Genomic DNA, 24911 nt, shown 5'->3' on the forward strand with positions numbered 1-24911 from the left:
ACTGGATGCATTTTGCCAATTAAGATGCAATGTTTCTAGGAATCTTATCGTGACACTGAGGATCAGACTGAGGATATACAACTACAAAGCATTATCTATTAATATTTATTTAGTTCTCAGTGTTCACTGTCAGCTCAGATTACCAGTCAATTTTATAAAATCTGAATATTTGTAAATTTTGAATCGAGACTTGAAATGTCTCCATGCTGTCAACAACATATATCCATTGACATGCACGGATTTAGAGGGGATGGGGTGTGGTTCGGATCTACTAGGATTTTCAGCGTTATGAAGTTAATAAAGTTACAAAAACGTTGGAACCACCCTAAGAAACACGGACCTCCTGTATATAAGTGAGAAGTGTCTTGTATAAGAAGGAAATTTGCAACCTGTCACCAAACTAATTCCCTCTTCAATCCCCGAAAAGTTTTTTGTTTTATTTATTTGCTTATCAAAATATTTCTGTATTGCTTATCAAAATATTTCTGAGTGGGATTTGTTGTTGTTGTTGTTGAGTGGGTATTAACCCCTTCCAGGGGAAAAAATATTCCTGGATCCGCCCATGCATTATATCGCATATTCATTAAAAACGTTCGTATAATTATTGAAGTTACGATCCTTTGTAATATTTTAGCTAACAGATTGTAAGATTCAATTTGAGTATTTCACGTTGTATTTAAGGTCTATTGACCCCCCCCCTTTTTTAGTCAGAGAGAAATAACTCTCACCGTGATTAATGGCTAGATTTATTGTGAAAAATCATTCCCATGAATTCTCATGAATAATGAACATGAAAAAGAAAGTTAAAGCATGCGCGGATCTAGAAGGGGGGGGGGTCCGGACCCCCCACAGGAATTTGCAGAGTTATTAAAAGAATATATACTGAAGCAAGTAAAAAAAATGACTTTGGAACCCACTCCCTCCCTATAGAACGTGGACCCCACCATCACCACCACGATTTTTTTTTTTTTTTAACACCTTTGGGAAATGGGATACGCGCATGTAAAGAAATATATGATTTTTATCAAAATGTCATTATTGTAGCACAGAGCGGGTCTACATAGCCGCACCATGGAAGGCGGTGCGACAATGAGGGGCCTTTTCGTCATTTGTTTTCTGTGGACGGTCGCAGAAGCTCAAGGTACTTTAACATTATTAACCCCGGGATCGGAAAGCGTTTAATTTTGCCGCCATATTTGAAGATACTTAGCATTATTATTTTGATAAATACATAAAATGGATTTTGTTGTTCCAGTGATATAATATTTACTTATCATTTGACTGTCTTTATAAATTTCAGACTGCCAGCCCTTGGATGTCATCAACGGCAATACATTAACAATTCAAGTCCCTGAAGCAGACGATCAAAGTAAGATATCTACGATATTCATTGATATTTGTCCAGCTAATGAACTAATGAATTATGAAGGACTGAAATAACTAACAATACATGTGCATAAACTGATAAAGAATTAAGATCTTGCATTTATCCTTTTCAGATCTTTTAACTAACAATCCAGACTTCTACACAAAGCAAATCAGAATTGGTGGAACCTATAACCAGGGAGGGCTGAATTTACAGCTATCTCAAGGGACTGCAACATTTAATCCGAATACATACTTCGTTTTCACGACAGCACCAAATAGCTTTACCGGAATTTATCTTCGTCTAAATCAACCTGTTGATAGAGATGTATGTATTATTTTATACCTGGGAACATGGGGAAGATCAAGTCATTATAAAATCAAGAAATGTTGAACAATTATACATAATTATTATAAGTTTAAAAAATCATGATAATGGGGATAAAATTGACCCCACCAGGGCTTTCAATTATTTCAATGTGGAGAGATGAATTTGTGAATTTGAAGAGGCTGCTTTAGAATTATTTCCAAAAATGTATTTTGCCAATCATGAAATCTGAACCAAAGAATTCCCATCTTGAAACTGTGATAAATTGCCTCCTGCCTCAACTTATTGAAAACCCTGTCTCACAATAAAGTTTTTATCCACATACTTAAAAGCACTAAGAACTGTAGGCTCATATAAGTAATGACACTAATGCAAAAAAAATTATACTTCAGGTCTGATGATTTGTTTCTCAAAAAACTGTTTTTGTATTCCGATCTTCATAATATACCAGGGATATTTATAATTATTATTATCTGATGATTCCTAAACTGTTTTCATAATGTCTAAAAACTATATAACTATATAAACCAAACATTATTTTGTCAGCAATTCCAGTGTCTTTCTAAGAGGATTATTTAGTAAATACCATCCTCTGGAATTTGCACGAATAAGTATCTCAATTTTTTGTGAGAAAACTTGTTAAAGTTACAATATTTCAATCGCAAAGTCTTGGGAAAAATTATACATTATTGAGGAACATATATTGTCTGTCGCTAGCAAGAGATGTTTAGCAACCACGAAAGAAAAATATCTTCGATGGCATCTACAATATAAAATAGTAAAAAGTGTCAAAAGAATTACGATCATATGAAATTTGATTAAATATTACAGTGTAGACAAAATATCAAATTTATAGTTTGAGGCATTAATTTATACCTTGATCTGAGTTAAACAAGGTCCAAAATAACCTTACATGTCCGGAATTAACCAAATGTTGATGCAGACAAGGGGACTTATGAAAACCTTTTTCATCTCTTTGTAAAATTATCAATCACAGGGTTTGACACTAAGACACGTCCGACAGACCCAGTCTAGTAAATGAGTGGTCCGGTCGTGTAAAATGTATGTGAACTAGACCGATTGGTCGTGTTGATAAAATAACTATTAAAGTCCCAGTTCGATGTTCAAATAAATAATCTAATAACTTTTAAAGAAATTTTCTTCTTTCTCCAAAGCCATATTGCTGTATGAAGGGAAAAAAAGAACCCGCATAACACAATCGCTATTTTTAGCCACGGCTGTAATTGGCAAGTCACAGTTGAAACTACTATCGTTCAGTATCAGTATGGTTAAAATAGTTACGTATAGTACAGTTTTAAATTTATTAATATTTAGGATAATCATTTTATTTAATTAATGTTCTTTAAGGCTTATAATACTCGAATATCCCGATAAACCAAACTCAATCATTGGCTGGGAACTGTTGAACAGTCTGTCAAAAATATTGACACGCACAAAAGACGATGTCTTTCTTAAATATGGTTTCAAAAGTTACCTCATTAAAATTCTCGATTATAAGAAATAAATTTGCATGTTTGGTCAGGGCTAGTGATTTTATGGCCAGGGCTATGGAAAATTATCGGAAGTAGCCCGATTGGTCTAGTGCTTATAAAAGTTAATGTCAAACCCTGAATCAGTTGAACATGGAAGAAAATGCTTTACCATTAAATGTTTATTTATATTTTTTAAGAAATCCTCAGTTTATGTTTTCTTAATTTGTGTTTATGCTATACTTTTAACAATAATTGAGAATAGGTATGATCTTTTTTCATGTTAACTTAATCTAGCTATGATGAGTCAGTGTATTCAGTTTAATACTGTGACAAAAGCTGGCTATTGCTATATAAGTAATGAACCAGGCTAAAAATGTTTTTTCTATGAAATATATAGTGTAAAAATGAAATTTTGACTCATCTATGGCAATATACTGTATTATTTTCAATATTTATTTTTCACAGGGAAATACATTATCGGCAAGGAGTGTTGGAAGCAGTGAAACGTTCACACTCACATGTACTACTGGGACAGGAACTACGGTACAAAATTCTTAAATCAACTTCTGGACATAGTATATATTTCTGATTAATTGCATTTAGAACATTTTGATATATTAAAGTCATATTTTCTTTGAATTTTGTATCTTGATTTACATGTAGAAGATAAATGTAGATAATATAAATGTACTTTAATAGTTTATATGTAATCACTGCATTTGAATATACATGTTTATCAATCTAACTCCAGAGAACGTACTCCTTGGTGGTGCAGTTTGTGGATCAGAATGATAACAGTCCTATTTTCCAAAACACTCCATATGCTGTTTCTGTGAATGAGGTTTGTTTTGTTGACTGTATGTACTCAGTTTTAAGTAAGACTTAGGAATGAAATAAAATTAACATCACTGCAAATTAACTATATATTCACATAAATTTGTGAGATTGTCTTGACACCAAAATAAAGTTGTTATGAATAGTAAAATGAAGTAAGTTTGTTATTGTTTGAATGATATCCAAAAATTAGTTTTCAAGAATATTATATTACTGGCTCATGAAAATGAAGTTTTGTGAAATCAAGATGATTTATAATTTAAAAATTGACAAACAATAGTGTAAATGCTAACAGTAGCTAAAAATCTTACATGTAGTTGTTTTAAGTGCAAATTTATCAGAAAGAACAAATTTTGATGGTACAAAACATACATGTACCATTAGGCATTATGTATTTGTGTAGAGCTCACTTTTTCAGCAAATTTTAACCCAAAAGTAATGCATGGAAAATATATCAGCGTACCTGTACATAGACATCATGGTGAAATATTTAAAAGAACAAAGTTTTCCTTTCAAATTTTTGTTTGTTTACATTTGTGTTGAAATGGAATATTTACAGATAAAATTGTACTTTCAAGTCTTTCATGAAGGATTATTTTATTGTAGTTGACACCTATTGGGCAGACAGTCTTTCAACAGATCACTGCTACAGATGCTGATCAGTCAATCAACAATCGACAAATCTCTTATAGTTTTGTTTCTGGAGATGGCACAATTGTGAGTACTTATATGAAAGTTCAGAGTAAATGTTGAAATGTAGACAATTAGCTTACATGTTTCTATAGTAAAACACACTTATAGCGAACATGCGTATAATGAATTGACGCTGAGAGGGAAGTGATTTTCATTCCCCATGACTTTAAAATATATTGTAAACTTACTGAATATAACGAAGTATGCTTATAACGAAGCAAAATTGTCCTTCCTGACACTTCATTATAAGTGTGTTTTACTGTATTTTAAATGCTAAATTGTATTTGTAAAGCCAATTAAATGACATTTTTAAAGGGAAAAAAGGTAATAGTCACATACTTCTTTGTGTCTAGTCTTTATATACATGTAATTCTTAGTTTCTATCCTCTATATCATAGGAAATCTTCAAGCATATTTCATACCACAGTAACAGATATATGAAAAAAAATAAGAACTCTGAAGCTTTCTTTGGCTTTTACATGTACCGTAATTGTGGTATTATATAGATAAATTTACTGCTTGTTGATACAGGGTGATGGTAGTAGATTTTTTGCCATCAACCCAACAACAGGAGTGGTGACTGTGAGAGAAACATTGGATTACGAAGGTTTAACAAACCAGAATAAGCAGTACACCATTCAAGTTCAAGCAACAGTGAGTAGAAGATTACCTAAACTTACATTAATAAGAATCATGTGAAAATTTTTCATTTTTTTTGTTCAGTGGGTCATGTCCAGATGCAAATGAAATAATTTATCAATAATTATTATTTACTATTCATTATCTGTAATTTAGTATCATTAAAATCTAAATTATAATGTCCAACTAGATAACCATGCAGTTTGTCATGATTATTGAAACATGTTGGTCACTCCGTGCAAAGTTATCTATACTTTTTTTTCTAAAACTGGGAATTCAGTATGGTCACATGACCAATTTACTGGACTGAACAAGGTTTTATTGGACCAAAATTTCAATGAAATAATAAGAGTATTTTAGCTTTTATACTAATTCAGGGAGTAAATGTTAACCAAACATGCTCCACAATTAATTGGAAAATTTGGAAAATATCACCTTTTGTCTATCAAGGGAAATTCAAATCACCTCTGGATTTGTGAACAAATTGGAACCAATGGTAAACATTTAATCTGAATTGATATTTGAAAAATATTAGACACGGTAATATTTTACCAGATATGAACTGATGGGGAGTTGGAGTTATGGCACTTGTAATGTCCAATCCCAAATGTTCCTTGATACATGATAAAAATGAATCTAAACTAATGTTTATGCAAATAACAATGGGAAAGTTTTATTAATTTTGCAATGAAGTTTTAATTGCAATTGAATGACAGTATAAGCTAATTGTTGATGTTTTGTTCATAGGACAATCCAGTGAATTCAGCTGAGAGGAGGACCAGTACACAGTTTTTCTCAGTGACCATTATAGATGGGGATGATTTGGGTCCAGCCTTTGAATATTCAACCTGTTTTAGATACAGTGGTTACTGTTTTGATCCTCGCTACACAAGTAGTGTGACGTCAACAACACTGGTATATAATCTATTGGATGTTACTTACTGTGATTTCTAAACATTGTTTGATGTAGCACACTATCAGATTGACAGTAATATGGCTATGATATAACTTCATGCCTTTCATATGCAATTTATTATACACGTAGGTACATAAGCATAATGTTTTATTATCATATTGTTTGATTCAGTATTTGTGTGGAGACAGATTTTGACTGTAATGTATGGTAATTTTCTCTTTTTCAGAATAGCCAGTTGGTTGTCTTCCCTTACCCTCCACAAACTCCATTTAACCAGGCAGTGACAATTCAAGCCAGAGACAAGGACACACTAAATGCTCCTATTGTGTTTGATATTGAAACAAGTTAGTGTTTTTATTGAACAGAAAGTTATTTATAAGTTAGTCATAAGTAACCAGTTCATATATGTTTGTCTAGAAAAAGTTTCCAAGTAAAAAACATTTTGTGCTTCTTACCTGCTCAGCAAAATTTGAGATATGGATTGTTTTACATGTATATCTATATGATTTTTTCATTTTTTATTTTGAATAGCTGTGCCAAGTGGCTATACATCATTCTTTTCTGTGCAAACTCAACAACAGACTGGGTCAAATTTCTACTCTGCATTCATTACCCAGACCCAGAGCATTAACAGAGCTAGTGTTGGTGGCACCCTGAAGCTTGTATTACGGGTGAGAGGGAGAATTAAGATTTCAAATATGTTAAACACTGCTCACTTTATATAACTCTGAAATTATATGCACTGAGATGAGAAAAAAAAAATTAAGAATTTTATATTCATATAGGTGAATGCTAATGGTTATAATAACTGTCTTTTTTTCTGCTTTCCAACAGGCCTCTGAAGAGACTGGCCATAGGCGCAGTACTCGTGCTATAGTGGATATTATCGTTTCGGGAACCAATGACTTTGACCCAGTTGTAACAAGTTCCAGTGGTAGCTTTATTGGTACGATTAGTGAAGACGCTGATGCAGGAACACCATTGAGAGCCCAGGGCAGTACAGATGCACTACAGCTGGTTGTCACAGACCAGGATGTGGTATGGAAATCTTGTTTTCTTTTACCTTGTAATGCATATTCACAATACCTCTGATGAAGTCTGACTTCACTTGGTATGATAGATTTCTTTCCAATTATTTTAAGGGAAGAAGCAATATGCTTTGTAGTAAAAAATTATAAATATATATTTACATTCAGTGTAATTTTCTTTATGAAATCCATTAGAAATCTACGACGTTCAAATCTCTATAACACACGCGAAACCTTGTCACCGCACGGTGGAATACACAGTAGGAACTATATGCATTTTCAATACTCTAGGAACACCAAAATGGATATTGTTTTGACTCAATTTAATTAAAAACAATTACCCTGTTAAATTATCGTAAAAATACAACAACTCTGCATCAAAAATTATTTGTCATTTTTTTCCCTCGCAATGTTCATTTGCGTTATTTAACTTTCCGACGTCCCAAACGGCTGTTACGTCTATTAAGCACACCAGCTTTGAAAGGCGCTAAATTCATAATGAAGATTAACGAAATAACAATTTTGAAGAGAGAAAATTAGAGAATGTAAATATAAGCATTGAATTCTTATTTTTGGATGTTGTCGGTCCTATAACACACCTGGCCGTGCCGACAAATTGAATACCGCGCGTTAGCGCAGTATTCAATTTGTCGGCACGGCCAGGTGTGTTATAGGACCGACAACATCCAAAAATAAGAATTCAATGCTTATATGTAACTGATTTGGATGTGGAGGAAGGATAGATTTTTTTTTTTTTTACATATACATGCATGCATATTGTGGAATCATTAGATTTGAGGTGGCTCAATATTTGTGGAATTTCTGGGTACCCTTCATTCATGAATTTACATTCTCCACTAATTAATATACTAGGGTTTCAAAATCATATTTCCTTTTGTGGATATGAGTAAATACTTGAAATTACGTCCCCACAAACCTGTAAAATGTAAGCAATTCATGAAAATTGGCCCCCACGAATTTTGATGATTCCACAGTATTAAGGAAAAATCATATCCCAAATATTGACAAAACAAACCTTGTTCATTACAGCTACCTGGAGACCCAGACCCGACCTATTTTTTCGTGCCTTCATCCAATGTATTTACAGTGAACAGTAAGGGGTTCATTTCCCTGATTAGTGCTGGTAGTCTGGACTTTGAGACAGATTCACAGTTTACATTCACAGTAAGATTTTACTGCACATTTTAATCACATGTCTTTCACCACTCATCATAAAAGGTATGGAAATTTTTTAAAAAAGGCAGTATGTTAAGTTTTATAATAAAAACAATCAAGAATCACATCTACAGGTATGAAGGTAAATAAGAATTCATTCTGTGCATGTTTCAACTACCAGTGTGACCCTTTGTCCTTCATTTTAGGTCCTTGTAAGAGAAGCTAACACAATAGAGAGACGCAGTGCCACAGCTACAGTGACAGTAAATGTACTCAATGCTAATGATAATGCTCCATTATTCCCAGCTGCTGCCTACCAGGCCACCATCAGTGCAGGAGGCTACACACCCAGTAATGCAGTCACTGTTGCAACGGTAATGCCTCTAAATGAGTTTGGACTATGTAAATAAATGAAGGTGATTGAAGTGATACCAAAATAGCTTTTGTTAATGATTTCAGGTACAAGCAACAGATGCAGATACAGGAATATTTGGCCAGATTTCTTACTCTATAACTGCAGTCAGTAACTCTAAAAATGCCAATGATAATGCCATCAGTAAGTTCCGAATCAGTGGCTCTCTTGGATTGGTGGACTGTATTGGGAGTGTATCTGGAGATGAGCAGTATACCATCACAGTCAGGGCTGCTGATGGGGGCACAGGTCTTGATCAAAGGTATCTTCAGCTTGCATTGAACAATGTCTTATCTGTAAATATAAAAAAAGGGAAATAAATGATTTTTTTTTAAATTTAATTCCCTTGTTCAGGTTTGCTACAACAGTAATTGTGGTAGATGTCACTGGGACAGCTGTTAACCAGGGTCCTTCATTCACAGCTGGTACATACAACATCAGAGTCAGTGAGGGAGTCCCTGTAGGAGCCTCAGTGTTTGCTTCTCCTGTAAGATTTAATTATACTGCTATTTTTATCTAGAACAGTCCCAATTTTTTAGGAAACAAAGTGCAAAGTTTTATTAAAAAACATTAATTTACAATTAAATGGAGATACAAATGAAATATGCAGCAACAAGATAACGTTATTTGTATGAATACTTGCAGGCTTCTGACCCAGAAGGAAACACGATAACATTCAGCATGCAAGACATTACCTTCAACAATATCCAGATTTCTGACTTTGTCATGAATTCAACAAAGTATGTACAATTCAAAGATTATTCAGTTGTTTGTGTACCGATATATTTAAAAGTTTGCTGTTTGGAACAGACTGATGCAATGCAATGCATAAATTTGCATTTTATTTCAGTGGGATACTTTCAACAAGAAATACTCTGGACAGAGAAGGAAGACCCAATTATGTCCTGATTTTGTTTGCCAGAGAAACATCTACAAGCAGGGTATGCTTTAAACATGAAGAGATTTCATATTTCTTTTACATTTAGTTATATATTAAAATCATAAATAGTAATTGATTTATTTTGTATGAAAACTAAAAAGAATTTTTTTGAACTATTAAGGTTTACTTCTTATAAAATACATGTATGTTTCATTGGTGTTTCAGAGTGCCACTGCAACTTTGTCAATTTCCATCATGGACATTAATGACAACAACCCAACATTCTTAAACAATCAGATCTATTCATTCAGTGTTCAAGAAGGACAATCTAGCCAGGTTGCTGTTGGAACAGTTACTGTAAGTTTTGTTTTATGACATTTTTATATTGAATTGATTGAAACAAATCTTAAATTTTCAGTTATGACCTGTCTGATTCCATTCACTTGTTTTGTTAAACGATAAAGATGTTTTTCGCATTTGAATGTAGCAGATTTGAATGTAAAGGAAAAAAAAACATGAATGACATTGTCAGTGCCTTTTAAAAGTACATGTACTGACTGATAAAAATACATATGATAGATATTCCACTTAAGAATATTTGTATTAAATGTTTAGGCAACTGATATTGATCAACAAGGAACACCAAATTCTGCTATTTCATACTCCATTCAACCACTTCCACCCAATACCTTCCAAAACCTGTAAGTAACAACTTCTTGCTTCCTTGGAAATTTTACATAATTGATTTCTTGAATTCAGCAAAAAAATACTGGTTTTTGTTATATGAATCTAAAAGCATCTGTTAAAAATGTGTTTGCAGGTTTACGATTAACAGCAATACTGGGGCAATAACAACTCTACAGCCCCTGGATTATGAAACTCAGAGAACTCATTACTTCTTGGTGCTAGCCAGAGATGGTGCTATTGCTAGTCGCACTGGTACTGCTACTGTCACTGTTAATGTTCAGGACACCCAGGATAGTGTTCCAATCTTCACAGAGACAAATTATGCAGTGTCTGTCCCAGAGAATAATGTCGTTAGCCAGAGCATCCTACAAGTTGTGGTAAAAATACTGTGTTGTTTATCTGAGAAACACTGTTAAAGAGATTTTCTGAAAGAAAAAAGAAAATTCTCATTTACCGATCGAAGGCAGCAGTGATGGCAATAAATGAAGCACTTAAATTTTTTGATTACCACTTTTTAAATTAAAAAGAGAATTTTTGAATTTGAATGATATGAGAATGACCTTGACTGTTATTTTTAGGCTGCTGATGCTGATGCAATCCCTAACATTCAGTATGTCATCATTAATGGAAATACCCAGGGTTCTGATGGATTTGCCTTTACAGTGGATGGAACAGGTCGCATATTCTCTAAGAATTCTCTGGACTTTGAGACTAAGCAGTTTTACCAGTTCCTCGTGACCACTACAGATGGTCAGAACACGGCTATTAGCAGTGCAACTGCCACGGTCCAGATCACAGTTCTGGTATGTGAATGCTTTCACTGTATTTTTATTTTATGACAAATGTTTACTGCTGGGTATTATTAGTGAGGTATGATGGTTCCAAGTTTTGTTCTTATTGTAAAAAATGTATTGACAAAGTCATATGCAAAAGTTTAATTATTGTAATTGAAAGCAAAGCAAATTTTAAATAATGTACACATACATACCTTTATTTCACTTGAAAATTCCACTCATAAAGTCAATGAATAATATTCTTTGAGTGGAGTAATTTGTTATGTGATCTGCATTTAATAATGAGGTGCTATTAATGTTTCATTTCAGGATAGGAATGACTTCCGTCCACAGATTTCTGTCACACCATCTACAACAATAACTGTACCTGAAACTGCCAGCATTAACACTGAAATTGCAAACTTTGATGCCACCGACAATGACACACCTGTAAGTTCTTGTAAAATGTAATTATGTTTGCTCTGTAAATCTTATTCGTTGGATTTAAACTGTAATTACTGTAAAAAAGTGATTTTTTTAAGACAATGTTTAAAGTCTCAGTGAATTTCTGTTTCTTAGAACACAGATAACAGTCGAGTGGACTTTGCCATTGCTGGTGTGAATCCAGGCACAGGGAATGATTTGTTTTACATTAATCCTTTCAATGGAGTACTATACCTACAAAATCTCTTCACCTCAGATGTTAACAGACCATCATCATACCAGGTAACAGATGTTACTTTTCACCATTATTTCATGTTTACATAAAGTACAGGTGACTCTCGATGGCTCGAACTCCGATCTCTCGAACTTCCAATCTCTCGAAGTTCTCTATCTCTCGAACCAAGACCTGGGTCCCGTTACACACATTTCATTGTTTTTTACTCTCTATCTCTCGAAGTTTTGATTGTGCGTGTGTAATTAATTGGTTATAATTGGTAAATTATTAACCAATTGCTTCACATTTTGACTTGACAGCGAGACGATAATTTTTAGAAAATAATTTAAGAGACGTGTAAATAATTTTCCATAGATTATGAAGTTTTATTAGAGTCTACATAATTCTAGTAAGACAAACATTGCACAAGAGAATTAAATACTGATTTAATACGAGAAATATAGTGAAGGACCCGATCAAGCCCGGGGGATAGCCACACCGACGATTGCTATTCTGGTTTCATGTACATGTAATCATGAAATGAGAACAAATAAATATTGAAACTTAAAGAGGTTGTTTTATTTATTCAAAATACGATCATTGTTGTTGAAATCAAGTGAAATACCTGTAAAATACAAATGAAAACGTGCAATGACATTATCAACATATACTTCCATATTTATAATAGTAGAACAGTGATGATCGGAACTGAAAATTCAGGATTTTATTCACTTTCTATCTCTCGAACCCTCGATCTCTCTAACTTTTCTTGCGGTCCCTTGAACTTCAAGAGATCTCGAGTCACCTGTACATTTTAAAATAGGGTTTTGTTTTTTAAATTACCCTATTTTGTAAATAAGTTGAACATTTATACTATCAAAATGTCCATTCAGGTGACAGTAACCTATACCTGGTAATACCCTATCTTGAAACAAACATTTCTACTATCATTATGTATATCCATTTAGGTGACAGTAACGGCAACAGATAGAGGCACACCTCAACAGAGTGACTCGGCAACAATCACCATTAGTATCACCAGAAACACACAGAGTCCTGTATTCACAAACTCTGGACAGTATGCCACAACTATAGCCCAGAGTCTCAATGTGGGAGCCAGTGTTTTTACTGTCACTGCTACTGATGGGGATACAGTGGTCAGTTTTATCAAATTATTGTACATGTATATTTGTTATAATGTCAATGAAATTAAAGGATCAAAAAATTATCAGTCATGATCCTATTTTGAGCAAAAACTCAAAACAGGGTCATTCTCAAAATAGGATCTCATCAGAGACTTTTGTTTTTTATTGTCATTCATTCTGCTTATTTGTTGAATTATTTATTTGACAGTCACCATACAACACAGTTAAATACTCAGTCATTGGAGATGGACTTGCTATTTCGTACTTCAACATCAACCCTGACAGTGGCCTTATTTCTGTTAGAGACATATTGACAAAGGATAACTCAGCAACATATACTGTAAGAAAGAGAGATTTTTAGAGTTTTTGGTAGTTTATGAAGTTTTACACTGTAAATCTTCTTCTTAGGGGTGTTTTTAGACCAAAAAAATGCGTACTTTGATCTACTTGTAGCTTCGCATTAGAGCAACTGATGGTGGAGGACTGACCGGAGATGCCACAGTGTTCATTTCTGTCACCAGAAACTTACAAAGCCCAGAATGGTTACAAACATCTTATGTTCAGTCCATTGCTGAGAACTACCCTCTTGGACAAGCCATTGTCAACCTCCAGGCTAGAGACACTGATGCACTGGTCTGTACTAAGATATAGATTGAGTGATGTACATGTATACTTTAATATGTGCTACATTGTTAGAGAATTGTGTAAATTTGCCTTGCATAATTCAGTTTTCTGTTGTTCATCATTTGATTTGTGATCTTGACGGTATGTTTATAAATCAAATTGAATTGAATGAAAGAATTTACCAAAGCATAAGTACAAACCTGGAAGCTGATTTTTCTTAGCTGAGAGTTCTTGAAGTTTTTGTAGAACTAATTTATGGAAAATGTAATTACATGTTTTTGTAATGAATGTATGCTACCAATTTTTTCAATGAAATTCCCTGCTTGCAGGCTCCTTACAACCAGCTGTCTTACTCCATTACTGGTGACAGCCAGGCCATACAGTTCTTCCAGGTGTCCAGTACCGGGGCTGTTTCTTTGCGTCAATCTCCAACCCAGACCAGCCAGTCTCTGTTCTCAGTAAGTCCCTTGTCTTAAGCCCAATTTTTTTTCTCAAGCCCACTCAGAACAGTAAGTATTTTTGCATGAGCCCAACCAGAACAGTAAGTACTTTGTCTTGAGCCCACTCAGAACAGTAAGTACTTTGACTTGAGCTCATTCAATACAGTAAGTACTTTGGCTTGAGTCCACTCAGAACAGTAAGTACATTGGCTCAAGCCCACTCAGAACAGCAAGGACTTTGGCTCAAGCCCACTCAGAACAGTAAGTACTTTAGCTCAAGATCATTCAATACAGTAAGTACTTTGGCTTGTATCCAGAAAAATAATCTTTTCTCAATAAGTACTTTGACATGAGCCGGACAATTCAATCTTTGTTTTCAGTAAGTAATCCTAGACAAGTCAGTCTCTGTTTTCAGTAAGTACTTTGCCACTCTTCTCAGTAAGTACTTTAGCTCAAGCCCAGACAAGTCAGTGTCTGTTCTCAATACATGTACTTTGTAATCAACTGACACCAGGCAGACTTCCAATTTTTGTAATGTACACAGTTAAGATCTTAAACAGGATCCGTACCATTTTTAGCTCACCTGAGCTGAAAGCTCAAGTGAGCTTTTCTGATCACCCTTTGTCCGTCGTCCGTCCGTCTGTCCGTCCGTCTGTCCGTCCGTCTGTAAACTTTTCACATTTTCAACTTCTTCTCAAGAACCACTGGGCCAATTTTAACCAAACTTGGTACAAAGTATCCTTGGGGGAAGGGGAGTTTAAATTGTTAAAATAAAGGGCCAAGTCCTCTTACAAGGGGAGATAATCAAGAAAAACAAAAATAGGGTGGGGTCATAAAAAAATCTTCTTCTCAAGAACCACTGGGCCAGAAAAGCTGAAACTTATGTGGAAGCATCCTGGGATAGTGTAGATTCTAAATTGATAAAATCATGACCCCCGGGGGTAGGGCGGGGCCACAATAGGGAATCCAAGTTTTACATTGAAATATATAGGAAAAATCTTTAAAAATCTTCTTCTCAAGAACCACTGGGCCAGAAAAGCTGAAACTTATGTGGAAGTATCCTGGGGTAGTGTAGATTCTAAATTGTTAAAATCATTACCCCCGGGGGTAGGGCGGGGCCACAATAGGAAATACAAGTTTTGCATTGAAATATGTAGGAAAAATCTTTAAAAATCTTCTTCTCAAGAACCACTGAGCCAGAAAAGCTGAAACTTATGTGGAAGCATCCTGGGGTAGTGTAGATTCTAAATTGTTAAAATCATGACCCCCAGGGGTAGGGCGGGGCCACAATAGGGAATCCAAATTTTACATTGAAATATATAGGAAAAATCTTTAAAAATCTTCTTCTCAAGAACCACTGAGCCAGAAAAACTGAAACTTATGTGGAAGCCTCCTGGGGTAGTGTAGATGCTAAATTGTTCAAATCATTACCCCCCAGGGGTAGGGCGAGGCCACAATAGGGAATCCAAGTCTTACATTGAAATATGTAGGAGAAATCTTTAAAAATCTTCTTCTCAAGAACCACTGAGCCAGAAAAACTGAAACTTATGTGGAAGCATCCTGGGGTAGTGTAGATTCTAAATTGTTAAAATCATTACCTATGGGGGTAGGGCGAGGCCACAATAGGGAATCCAATTTTTACATTGAAATATATAGGAAAAATCTTTAAAAATCTTCTTCTCAAGAACCATTGAGCCAGAAAAGCTGAAACTTATGTGGAAGCATCCTGGGGTAATGTAGATTCTAAATTTTTCAAATCATGACCCCCGGGGGTAGGGCGGGGCCACAATAGGGAATCCAAGTTTTACATTGAAATATATAGGAGAAATCTTTGAAAATCTTCTTCTCAAGAACCACTGGGCCAGAAAAACTGAAACTTATGTGGAAGCATCCTGGGGTAGTGTAGATTCTAAATTGTTAAAATCATTACCCCCGGGGGTAGGGCGAGGCCACAATAGGGAATCCAAGTCTTACATTGAAATATGTAGGAAAAAATTTAAAAATCTTCTTCTCAAGAACCACTGGGCCAGAAAAGCTGAAACTTATGTGGAAGCATCCTGGGGTAGTGTAGATTCTAAATTGTTCAAATCATGACCCCCCGGGGTAGGGCGGGGCCACAATAGGGAATCCAATTTTTACATTGAAATATATAGGAAAAATCTTTAAAAATCTTCTTTTCAAGAACCACTGAGCCAGAAAAGCTGAAACTTATGTGGAAACATCCTCAAGTAGTGTACACTCTAAATTGTTCAAATCATGACCCCGGGGATGGGGGGGGGGGGCACAATAGGGAATCCCAAGTTTTACATTGAAATATATAGGAAAAATCTTTAAAAATCTTCTCAAGAACCACTGGACCAGAAAAACTGAAACTTATGTGGAAGCATCCTGGGCTAGTGTAGATTCTAAATTGTTCAAATCATGGCCCCTGGGGGTAGGGCGGGGCCACAATAGGTCAATAGGTATTACAAGGGGGGAAGTCTGGTAATGAACAGCATGGCCAAAGTTACTCAGGTGAGCGATGTGGCCCATGGGCCTCTTGTTAGATAAGACTATGATTGAAAAAGTTTCTTAGTTACATTGTCCAGTATCATAACATGGTTTACAAATAAGAAAATTAGTGATTTTTTTTTAATTGTATTAAGTAAACATTTTTACTCACAGACACATACTAGCTTATTACAGATTCATTCTTTAGACAATAAAAATAGCAAAATGGTTGAAACATGTATATAATCACAACTTTACATGTTCTACTTTAAATATACATGTACTTTGCTACTCTATGTGTGAAATAAAATCAAAACGTGATAGCAAAATAACACTTTGAAACTTGAAACTGTTTTTTCAAAAGGACCATTTCTTTCTATTCAAAAAAAATCTTTAAAAAAGATTATACATATTTTTGTTCAATTTTCTGATAACAAGAAATGTTTGATTTTAATATTTTTTTTTTTTCACATGTATATACTTTGTTTTACAGATAAGAATAAGTTTAGCTGACCAGGGTCAGCCCCCAAGGACAGCAGTTAACCAGGCAGTGGTGAATATCACCATTATCAGGAATCAACAGGCTCCTATCTTCTTTAGTACCGAGTACAGAGTGACCATTCAAGAGACAGCCTCCATTGGCAGCAGTGTGCAGTCTGTCTCTGCTACAGATGGGGACACAAGTGTATGAAGGCTTCTTAATATTTCAAGAAAATTTATGATGACTTAATTGAGAAACAAGTGAATTTTGAGAGGAGAGTAAGTATTTGAATCTTATTAAGTTTGTATTGTTTTCAGTCCCAGTTTAACCAGATCTCCTACAGTATCATTGGAGATGACACAGCTCCCAACTTCTTCCAAATTGGCACTAGCACCAGTTCTGGAACAGGATTCACTGCTCTAATCACAATCAAAGCTAGTTTACAGTCAGAGCCAACTGATTTTTACAGGGTAATATTATCTCAGAACAGAGGAAACAGAGGTTTTGCAATAAAACATGTATATCCTATCTCATAAAAATCATTGGAAATTGCGTAATTGTTATTTTTTTTTCTTGACTAGCTTTAACTGATCTAAATTCATTACAGATAAGAATTTTTAATTCAATATGCTGCATTCTTCTGTTGAGGCTAATTTTAATAGCGTTTGAAAACAGATGCAGGGAATTTACTGGAAAAACGTCTGATGTTTTTACAGATAAGAGTGGTGGCCTCTGATAATGGATCCCCTTCAAGATCTGCAACAGCTATTGTTTATGTCACAGTTCGTAGGAACTTCTTCCCACCTACCTGGACCCAGCCCAGTTTTTCAGGAAGCGTCCTGGAAACTCAGCCTTTGGGTGTCAGTATTTTACAGGTCACAGCAACAGATGCTGATTCCCAGGTAAGCAATACATCATGGACTTTGTAAATCTTTCTGACTTTCAACACATCTGATTTTTTAAAAAAATTTTGAATTACGTTATCCTTAGGAATATACATGTACATTGTAGTTGCAAGTTGTCCCTGCTAATACTAACTAGCATTATTTTTCAGCCTCCAAACAATGAGGTGGTCTATGCCCTTAATGCCTCCAGTACCTATTTCCAAATCGACCCCAGCTCTGGATCTATCTCTGTCAAAGTACCACTGTACACAGATAATACAGACAGAAATCAATACAGTGTAAGGACTTCATCATAGCTCAAGTCATATGTAGATTTTTTTCAAATCTCACACCATGTAAAAAAAAATATTTTCAATTGTTGGTGATTAACTTTTCCTTTGAATTACTATCAGCAACATTAATTAGTTGACCAGAGCCACAGACTCAAAATCAGCTTTTCTGGCATAATGATAAAGGTGTAGGTCCTTTGTAAACTTTTCACATTTTCATCTTCTCCAGAATAACTGACCCATCAAACTTGCCAAAAAGCATCCTTGGGTGAAGGGAATCTGACATTAAAATAAAATGTTGCTTTTTCCAAAGACATATATATATAGGGTGGATCATTAACAAAATCTCAAAAATTTTCATTAGTCCAGAAAAGGCTAACTTTATGTGAAAGTTTGCTTATGTAGAGCAGATTCAGTTTCATACAACTCATGTCCACCCGGGTTAAACAGGTTGTGAAATATATCTGAAGGGACCCATTTGTAGTGTAAATTCAAAATTATTCAAGTCCTGATGCATGACAGGGTTGAGGCACAAAAGGGTTTGAAAGTATTTTGGCATAGCATTATTAATTCATCACTAGATTATTTTGCTTTGTTTTCCATGTAATCTCAACTCATCAATGTTTAATCTTTATTAGTATGGTACACGTTTATTTTCTAGTTGTTTGTGCGAGCATATGACAGAGGAATACCCTCACTCACAGCAACAACCTTAGTGCCAGTGTTTATTAGTGTTTTCCGCAACAACAATCCACCCAGATTTGTGAATACTCCGTATGCAAGAACTATTTCCAGGGATGCAGTAGTAAACAGCAATGTTTACCAAGTGTCTGCTGTGGATAATGATAATAATGTAATTTGAATTCTTATATATATGAAATATAACAGTGTTTTAATATATTTTTAACTTTAAGTGAAAAAAAGTTTGATATACATGTAGAATGGCTTAATAATTCTGTGATTGACAGGCATATGCAAAAATATGTAATGGTACTTAATTTGCTATTTACCGTTTTCAGCAATTTGGAACTGTGTCCTACGCTTTAGTGGGAGCAGACTCAGGAAGTAACTTCTTCACTATTAACCAGAACACTGGACAAATCACATTATCTGCAAGCATTTCCTCAGATGTGAATACAGTGTACAGGGTATAAAATATTTTTCATTGTAATTATTTGAATTGTACGATTTTTTCCTTGTGTAAAAAGCCTTTCTTGTACAAAAAAAAATGTCAATCTGATTTTAAGGTAGATATGCAGCATATATCATTTTATTTGTTATTTCAGCTTTTGGTGCAAGCCTATGACAATGGATACCCTGCCCTGTATGATACTACAGTCGTCACTGTGACTGTGAACAGAAATCTCCAGCCTCCTGTCTTCAATCAGCCAAATTACAATGTTACCATCTTAGAATCTCAAACTCTAGGAGACACCATTGTTACAGTGGTTGCTACAGATCCTGACTCATTGGTAAGAGATTGTACAAAGAAATGATTTTTGCAGAATAATGCAGAAAAATAGTATGTTATTTGTGAATTTACCTTGAATATTTCTGGATTTTTCTCCTTAATCATATCATTGATGATGCTTATAAAGGTAAAGTTTAAGTGATATTGGATTTTTTTTAAAGTTGAACCTGCATATAAGACAAATAGGTTGAAGAAAATTTAAGGTCTGAACTTGCACTCAATCCAGACTGTTATTTTTGTTCTGAAATATTCTGAAATACTAAAAAAAGATGTTCTTTACTCATTATATTTCTGGGTTTTCAGACTGGTACCAATGATGTTGAATACATAGCTACTGGTACAACACAGGCTTTGAATTATTTCTTTTTGAATCCCAGCACTGGACAGGTGTCTGCCAGAAGACCACTTACTGAAGATACCAACACATTTACCAACAATCAGTACCAGGTATAATCAGTCTGCTTCCTTGACATTTTTGTTGCAGGTAGATTGTTTTTTATAGTAATTTGATGCCATGAACATATCAGTCTTATCAGCGGACTTGGTTAATTGTGTGGAATGTTTGTGATAACCATTTCTTGGTAGTAGGTAAAACTATTTGTTTTGGGAAATACCTAAGTTTAAAATCAAAAATATCTTTTGAAGATAACTGTACTTGCAAGAGACAATGGATCCCCAAGATTACAGACACAAAACCCGATCACAGTATTCATCAATGTCATCAGGAATCAGTTCAGCCCAGTCTTCCAGAATCTACCATACGCCAGGAATATGCAGCAGACTGTGTCTGCAGGAACCAGTGTGTTCCAGGTCACTGCAACTGATGCTGATACTAGGGTAAGCAACTCTTGAGATGTGATTTAAACAAAAACATAACTTCCATGTCAAAGAATTAAATTTTTAAACTGGAAATTTTATGATTTTTGCAGACTCCTTACAACCAGGTGACTTACAGTATTGTGTCCCAAAGTAACAATGTCAACTTGTTTAGCATACAGCAGGATGGTGTGATTAGGATTACCAATACCGTGACCTCTAGTTCAGATGCCCAGTACACAGTGAGTCAGCCACATAGTCTGTAATACAGTTTCAAGAAGGATGAAAAAAAATCTTATCAAATGCAATGAGATTCAATGATGGAAAAAAATGAGATTTTCTTGTCCTTTGCATGTACTGTAGGGTTGTCCTAAATTTTGAAATAGTAATCAATCCACCAAGCTGATGAACTTTGACCTCTTTTCCAGATCCTGGTGATGGCAGCTGATGGAGGGTCTCCCAGCCGCGTTGCATATGCCACAGTGGTGCTGACTGTAGACAGAAACCTTAACACCCCATTCTGGGTGAACCCTGGCCAGGGTGCTAATTACCAAGCAACTACCCAGGTGTTAGAGACCCAGGGTTTTGGCAGCACTATTTACCAGCTGACTGCTTCTGACCAGGACTTCACTGTAAGTGTTCAATTTTTAAAGGTATTTTTTGTTAGACTTTAATTTCTTCAATCTCCATGAAAAATTGCAGTTTAAAGCTAAGTTTTATTTCATATATATTATTAGCTACCAAAATTTAATTTAGCTATTTTTAATTAAGTATATTATTTGGATTGATAAAAATGGTGCACTACATCCCTGTTCATTTTTAAAAAGACAATTAAAAGTGGATTACCAGAGTGGTTGCTATTACATGTACCTGAATAATGCTATGTTGTATTTGTTACAAGTTTAGAGGATTCTATGGTTTTGCAGGCCCCATACAACACCATTGTATACACTCTTGTTGGAGAGGACCCAGGTCCACTGTACTTCCAAGTGGGAGTAAATGATGGCAGAATTACTCTGAGGTCCTCTTTATATCAAGACACAGTCAACAACCAGTACAGGGTAAATTTCAGAAATGAATTAGAAAAGCTCAATGGATCATCTTAAATTAATGTCTGGAAATTAAGCATTTGGTAACCACTTGATAAATGGTAGTAGGAAAATTCTAATCATTCAGAGAAATTCAGACTTGTTAGTAATATGTCAGATAAATTTGTGAGGAAAATGTTACTGTAGCTCATAGAGAAGCTGAGAAATGTTTTGACTTTTCCAGTTGATTGTAAGACTGAGTGACGGTGCAGGTCGTGTGGCGGCACAGAGTGCTACAGTTACTATCAATGTCATCCGCAATCAGAATACACCCTTCTTCATCAATGAGCCATACTCCCGTCTCATTCAGGAGAATCTACCAACTGGGACATCAATCTATCAAGTGACGGCTCGGGATAATGATGCTGCCGTGAGTCTTCTCTTTTTATGACCTTTTACTTTGTGCTTCGTGTTATGAAAGAGCTTGTGTGTAATACAAATTTTTAAAAAATCAATTTTTTTTGCTTCTTAGATCTGTTTTCTCTTCTTTCAACTGTAATAAAACAACATTTTCTTTACAGAATACCTTTGAACAAGTTCGTTATGAAGTAATTGGAGATGGATCAGCACCTGTATACTTTGATGTTAATTCTGTCACGGGAGCAATCTCCACAAAACAGTCTCTATCCAGCCAATCAGCTGCTATCTATTACGTAGGACAATTTAAAATTTAAACAACCAATTCAAAATTTGGTTTTTGAATTGTAAATGGAGTGACTGGATTTATTTATTTTATTTTTTTATTTCAGCTACGTATTCGTGCATATGACAATGGAATACCAAGCCGAAGTAATACAAGTCTAGTTGTGATTACAATTAATCGTAACCTGAATGCCCCAGTGTTTGTACAGACCTCACTCTCGGCTAATTTACCCGATAACAATGCTCTAGGACAAACTTTGATTACTGTCACTGCTAATGATGCTGATACAGCCGTAAGTATATTACTCATCTATACTGCTCAGCTTACCAAGAATTGTTGTCTTACAATTCCGAAATTGTATTTGATTTACTGTTCCATTTACAATTTTTGATAGTACATAAGGATTTTTATTTTTCATGTTACACATAATAATAATACATGTTGAACTAGTACGTACATGTATATGTATGAAACTTGGATGTAGGGAAAAGAATACTTTGTTAATGTAAAATAATTTGATGTAATGTGTTCCATATTTTGTTTGAATTTCCTTATAAATACATGTATATAGATGTGATTTAAGTTATATTTTTACACAGGCTCCATACAATACTGTGCGCTACACCCTGAAAGGAAATGCTGTTGCTCAGGAATTTTTCTATGTCGACTCTGTATCAGGAGCTGTGTCTCTCAGGAAGGCCTTGTCTTTTGATACACAACAAAATCAGTTCTATCAGGTAGGGTTTTTTTATCCAATCTTTTATGTGGTTTGATTTTATTTCCTCGAATTTCAGACTTTTCATTTCTAATTGCTGCATTGTAGCTGACTATTGGAGCCAATGATTTGGGAACTCCTAGCCTCACTGCTAACATTGACGCCACAGTAACCATTAATGTCGTGAGGAACTTGCAGACACCCTACTTCTTACAGTCCAATTACGTAACCACCATTCAGGAGAATCAGGCTATTGGAACCTCTGTTCTGCAGGTGTCTGCTAGGGATGATGACACTACGGTATGTGGAACTGCTCAAAGTAAATCAATCAAAAAAATTAAGTAAATGATGTTATCAATGTATGATCAGAATGGGGTAAAAAAAATTATAATATCTACTAGGTACTTCATACTTTGCTCTTTTAAAAAAAATTTCTTCATGATATGTTTTATAATGAACTATACTTATTTTAGTCTCCTTTCAATATGGTGACCCTGCGAGCTGTTGGTGATGACACTGGACCGACCTACTTTAACTTTGACACAACAACAGGTGTGATCAGTGTCCGCCAGGACCTGAGACTGGACACAGCCACTAAGTATAGGGTATGTGGAACATTGTCTATGCTTGTGATCTTAATTTTCTGTTTGGAAAACATGACAAATGTCCTCATGATTAATGTTTAAAGATTACTTTCTCTCCACTGATTAAGATAACTTTGCAAATAATGAAAAGTTCCAGTAATTTTTTTTCCATTATCTTCCCATTCTGAATGTTAAAACTGACAAAGGCTTTGAATTTATAAGATAATTACAGCTTTATTTACTTATAGATACAGGTACATGTACATAGATGACAATCACATATTTGTTTTTTTTTTCTTGCAGTTGAGAATTGAAGCCAGAGATGGAGGTATTCCAGCACTGAGTGCAACAGTACTTGCGGACATTAATGTCAGGAGGAATTTGTTTGCCCCAGCATTCTTGAATTTCAGTTATGAAGTGACAATTCCAGAGACCACGAAAGTAGGAAGTTCTATTGTCCAAGTTCGTGCTACAGACCAGGACAGTAGAACTCCACACAATATAACTGTTTACTCTCTGGCTACAGATTCTACTAACCAGTTTGCCAATCAGTACTTTGATATAGACTACAACACAGGGTTTGTCTTCCTTAGACAGTCTCTGCTGAATGATAATCTGAACACCAATCGCTTCACAGTAAGTAGTGTTTGACAGTTCAATTCGCTCTCCATAGTTAGAACTTTGATCTTTTTTGAAGTTATAATAGCATTGATCCCAGTTCTTATTTTAAAAATCAAAACTTTTTAACTGAATATTTGAACTACATCAGATGTACATGTAAATTTTAAAAGATTACATCAATGTACATGATGTATTTCATATAAATAAGAAATATTGCGATTTTTTTTTTTTTTAATTAGAGGCATTGATATGTTATTTTGGCTTATTTGTTTGATTTTTTTTCATTATCAGCTTAGTGTAATAGTGTCAGACACTGGAGTGCCACCTCTTACAAGTTCTCAGAGAGCCTCGGTCGTCATCAATGTCATTCGTAACCAGTTTCCACCAACGTTTATCAACACACCCTATGCTACCACCATCAATCGTACTGTCCTACAAGGCACCACCATCTATACAGTGTCTGCCAGAGATCAGGACACACAGGTATTGAATAAGGTCTTAAAAGAGAAAAAGAAATCTTTTATTTTGATTTTAAGTAGAGCAGCATGGAGTATCTCTATGCTTTACGACATTCATTACTAAGATATTTTTGTGCAAGAAATAATTTCTTGAGCTGTAAGCCTTATTTATATCTATGGAACTAATTTGAAATATTTTTTTAAAGTAAATAACGTGTGAATAAGACATCGATCTTCTCATTTGCATAAAGTTATGTCATTTAATTTTTTTCCCCCAAT

At 34.8% G+C, this 24911-nt stretch overlaps 1 protein-coding gene across 1 annotated transcript in view; it reads left to right on the plus strand.

Annotated features, from left to right (window-relative positions):
* The first annotated feature begins 1052 nt into the window (after nucleotides 1-1052).
* LOC133184462 (uncharacterized) overlaps nucleotides 1053-24911 on the plus strand; it is a 74083-nt gene continuing 50224 nt past the window's right edge. The window contains exons 1-47 of the mRNA XM_061319552.1: nucleotides 1053-1141; nucleotides 1301-1369; nucleotides 1500-1693; nucleotides 3652-3729; nucleotides 3938-4027; nucleotides 4627-4737; nucleotides 5245-5367; nucleotides 6100-6267; nucleotides 6495-6612; nucleotides 6800-6939; nucleotides 7103-7306; nucleotides 8347-8481; nucleotides 8679-8846; nucleotides 8932-9146; nucleotides 9239-9371; nucleotides 9530-9624; nucleotides 9735-9825; nucleotides 9990-10121; nucleotides 10380-10465; nucleotides 10585-10828; nucleotides 11030-11254; nucleotides 11555-11674; nucleotides 11804-11950; nucleotides 12851-13039; nucleotides 13236-13367; nucleotides 13481-13660; nucleotides 13981-14109; nucleotides 17075-17266; nucleotides 17380-17532; nucleotides 17779-17964; nucleotides 18117-18245; nucleotides 18898-19089; nucleotides 19256-19384; nucleotides 19523-19708; nucleotides 20011-20154; nucleotides 20353-20544; nucleotides 20637-20765; nucleotides 20952-21155; nucleotides 21450-21584; nucleotides 21796-21981; nucleotides 22133-22264; nucleotides 22361-22546; nucleotides 22854-22991; nucleotides 23078-23269; nucleotides 23443-23574; nucleotides 23857-24189; nucleotides 24466-24657. Coding sequence (XP_061175536.1) covers nucleotides 1072-1141; nucleotides 1301-1369; nucleotides 1500-1693; nucleotides 3652-3729; nucleotides 3938-4027; nucleotides 4627-4737; nucleotides 5245-5367; nucleotides 6100-6267; nucleotides 6495-6612; nucleotides 6800-6939; nucleotides 7103-7306; nucleotides 8347-8481; nucleotides 8679-8846; nucleotides 8932-9146; nucleotides 9239-9371; nucleotides 9530-9624; nucleotides 9735-9825; nucleotides 9990-10121; nucleotides 10380-10465; nucleotides 10585-10828; nucleotides 11030-11254; nucleotides 11555-11674; nucleotides 11804-11950; nucleotides 12851-13039; nucleotides 13236-13367; nucleotides 13481-13660; nucleotides 13981-14109; nucleotides 17075-17266; nucleotides 17380-17532; nucleotides 17779-17964; nucleotides 18117-18245; nucleotides 18898-19089; nucleotides 19256-19384; nucleotides 19523-19708; nucleotides 20011-20154; nucleotides 20353-20544; nucleotides 20637-20765; nucleotides 20952-21155; nucleotides 21450-21584; nucleotides 21796-21981; nucleotides 22133-22264; nucleotides 22361-22546; nucleotides 22854-22991; nucleotides 23078-23269; nucleotides 23443-23574; nucleotides 23857-24189; nucleotides 24466-24657 — 7248 coding nt within the window. The 5' untranslated portion in view covers nucleotides 1053-1071. The remainder of the gene's footprint in view (nucleotides 1142-1300; nucleotides 1370-1499; nucleotides 1694-3651; nucleotides 3730-3937; nucleotides 4028-4626; nucleotides 4738-5244; nucleotides 5368-6099; nucleotides 6268-6494; nucleotides 6613-6799; nucleotides 6940-7102; nucleotides 7307-8346; nucleotides 8482-8678; nucleotides 8847-8931; nucleotides 9147-9238; nucleotides 9372-9529; nucleotides 9625-9734; nucleotides 9826-9989; nucleotides 10122-10379; nucleotides 10466-10584; nucleotides 10829-11029; nucleotides 11255-11554; nucleotides 11675-11803; nucleotides 11951-12850; nucleotides 13040-13235; nucleotides 13368-13480; nucleotides 13661-13980; nucleotides 14110-17074; nucleotides 17267-17379; nucleotides 17533-17778; nucleotides 17965-18116; nucleotides 18246-18897; nucleotides 19090-19255; nucleotides 19385-19522; nucleotides 19709-20010; nucleotides 20155-20352; nucleotides 20545-20636; nucleotides 20766-20951; nucleotides 21156-21449; nucleotides 21585-21795; nucleotides 21982-22132; nucleotides 22265-22360; nucleotides 22547-22853; nucleotides 22992-23077; nucleotides 23270-23442; nucleotides 23575-23856; nucleotides 24190-24465; nucleotides 24658-24911) is intronic.

The sequence above is a fragment of the Saccostrea echinata genome, unplaced genomic scaffold (genome assembly GCF_033153115.1).
Source record: "Saccostrea echinata isolate AGI-Se365-2 ecotype Australia unplaced genomic scaffold, CSIRO_AGI_Sech_v1 ptg000010l, whole genome shotgun sequence".
In the NCBI taxonomy this organism is placed as follows: domain Eukaryota; kingdom Metazoa; phylum Mollusca; class Bivalvia; order Ostreida; family Ostreidae; genus Saccostrea; species Saccostrea echinata.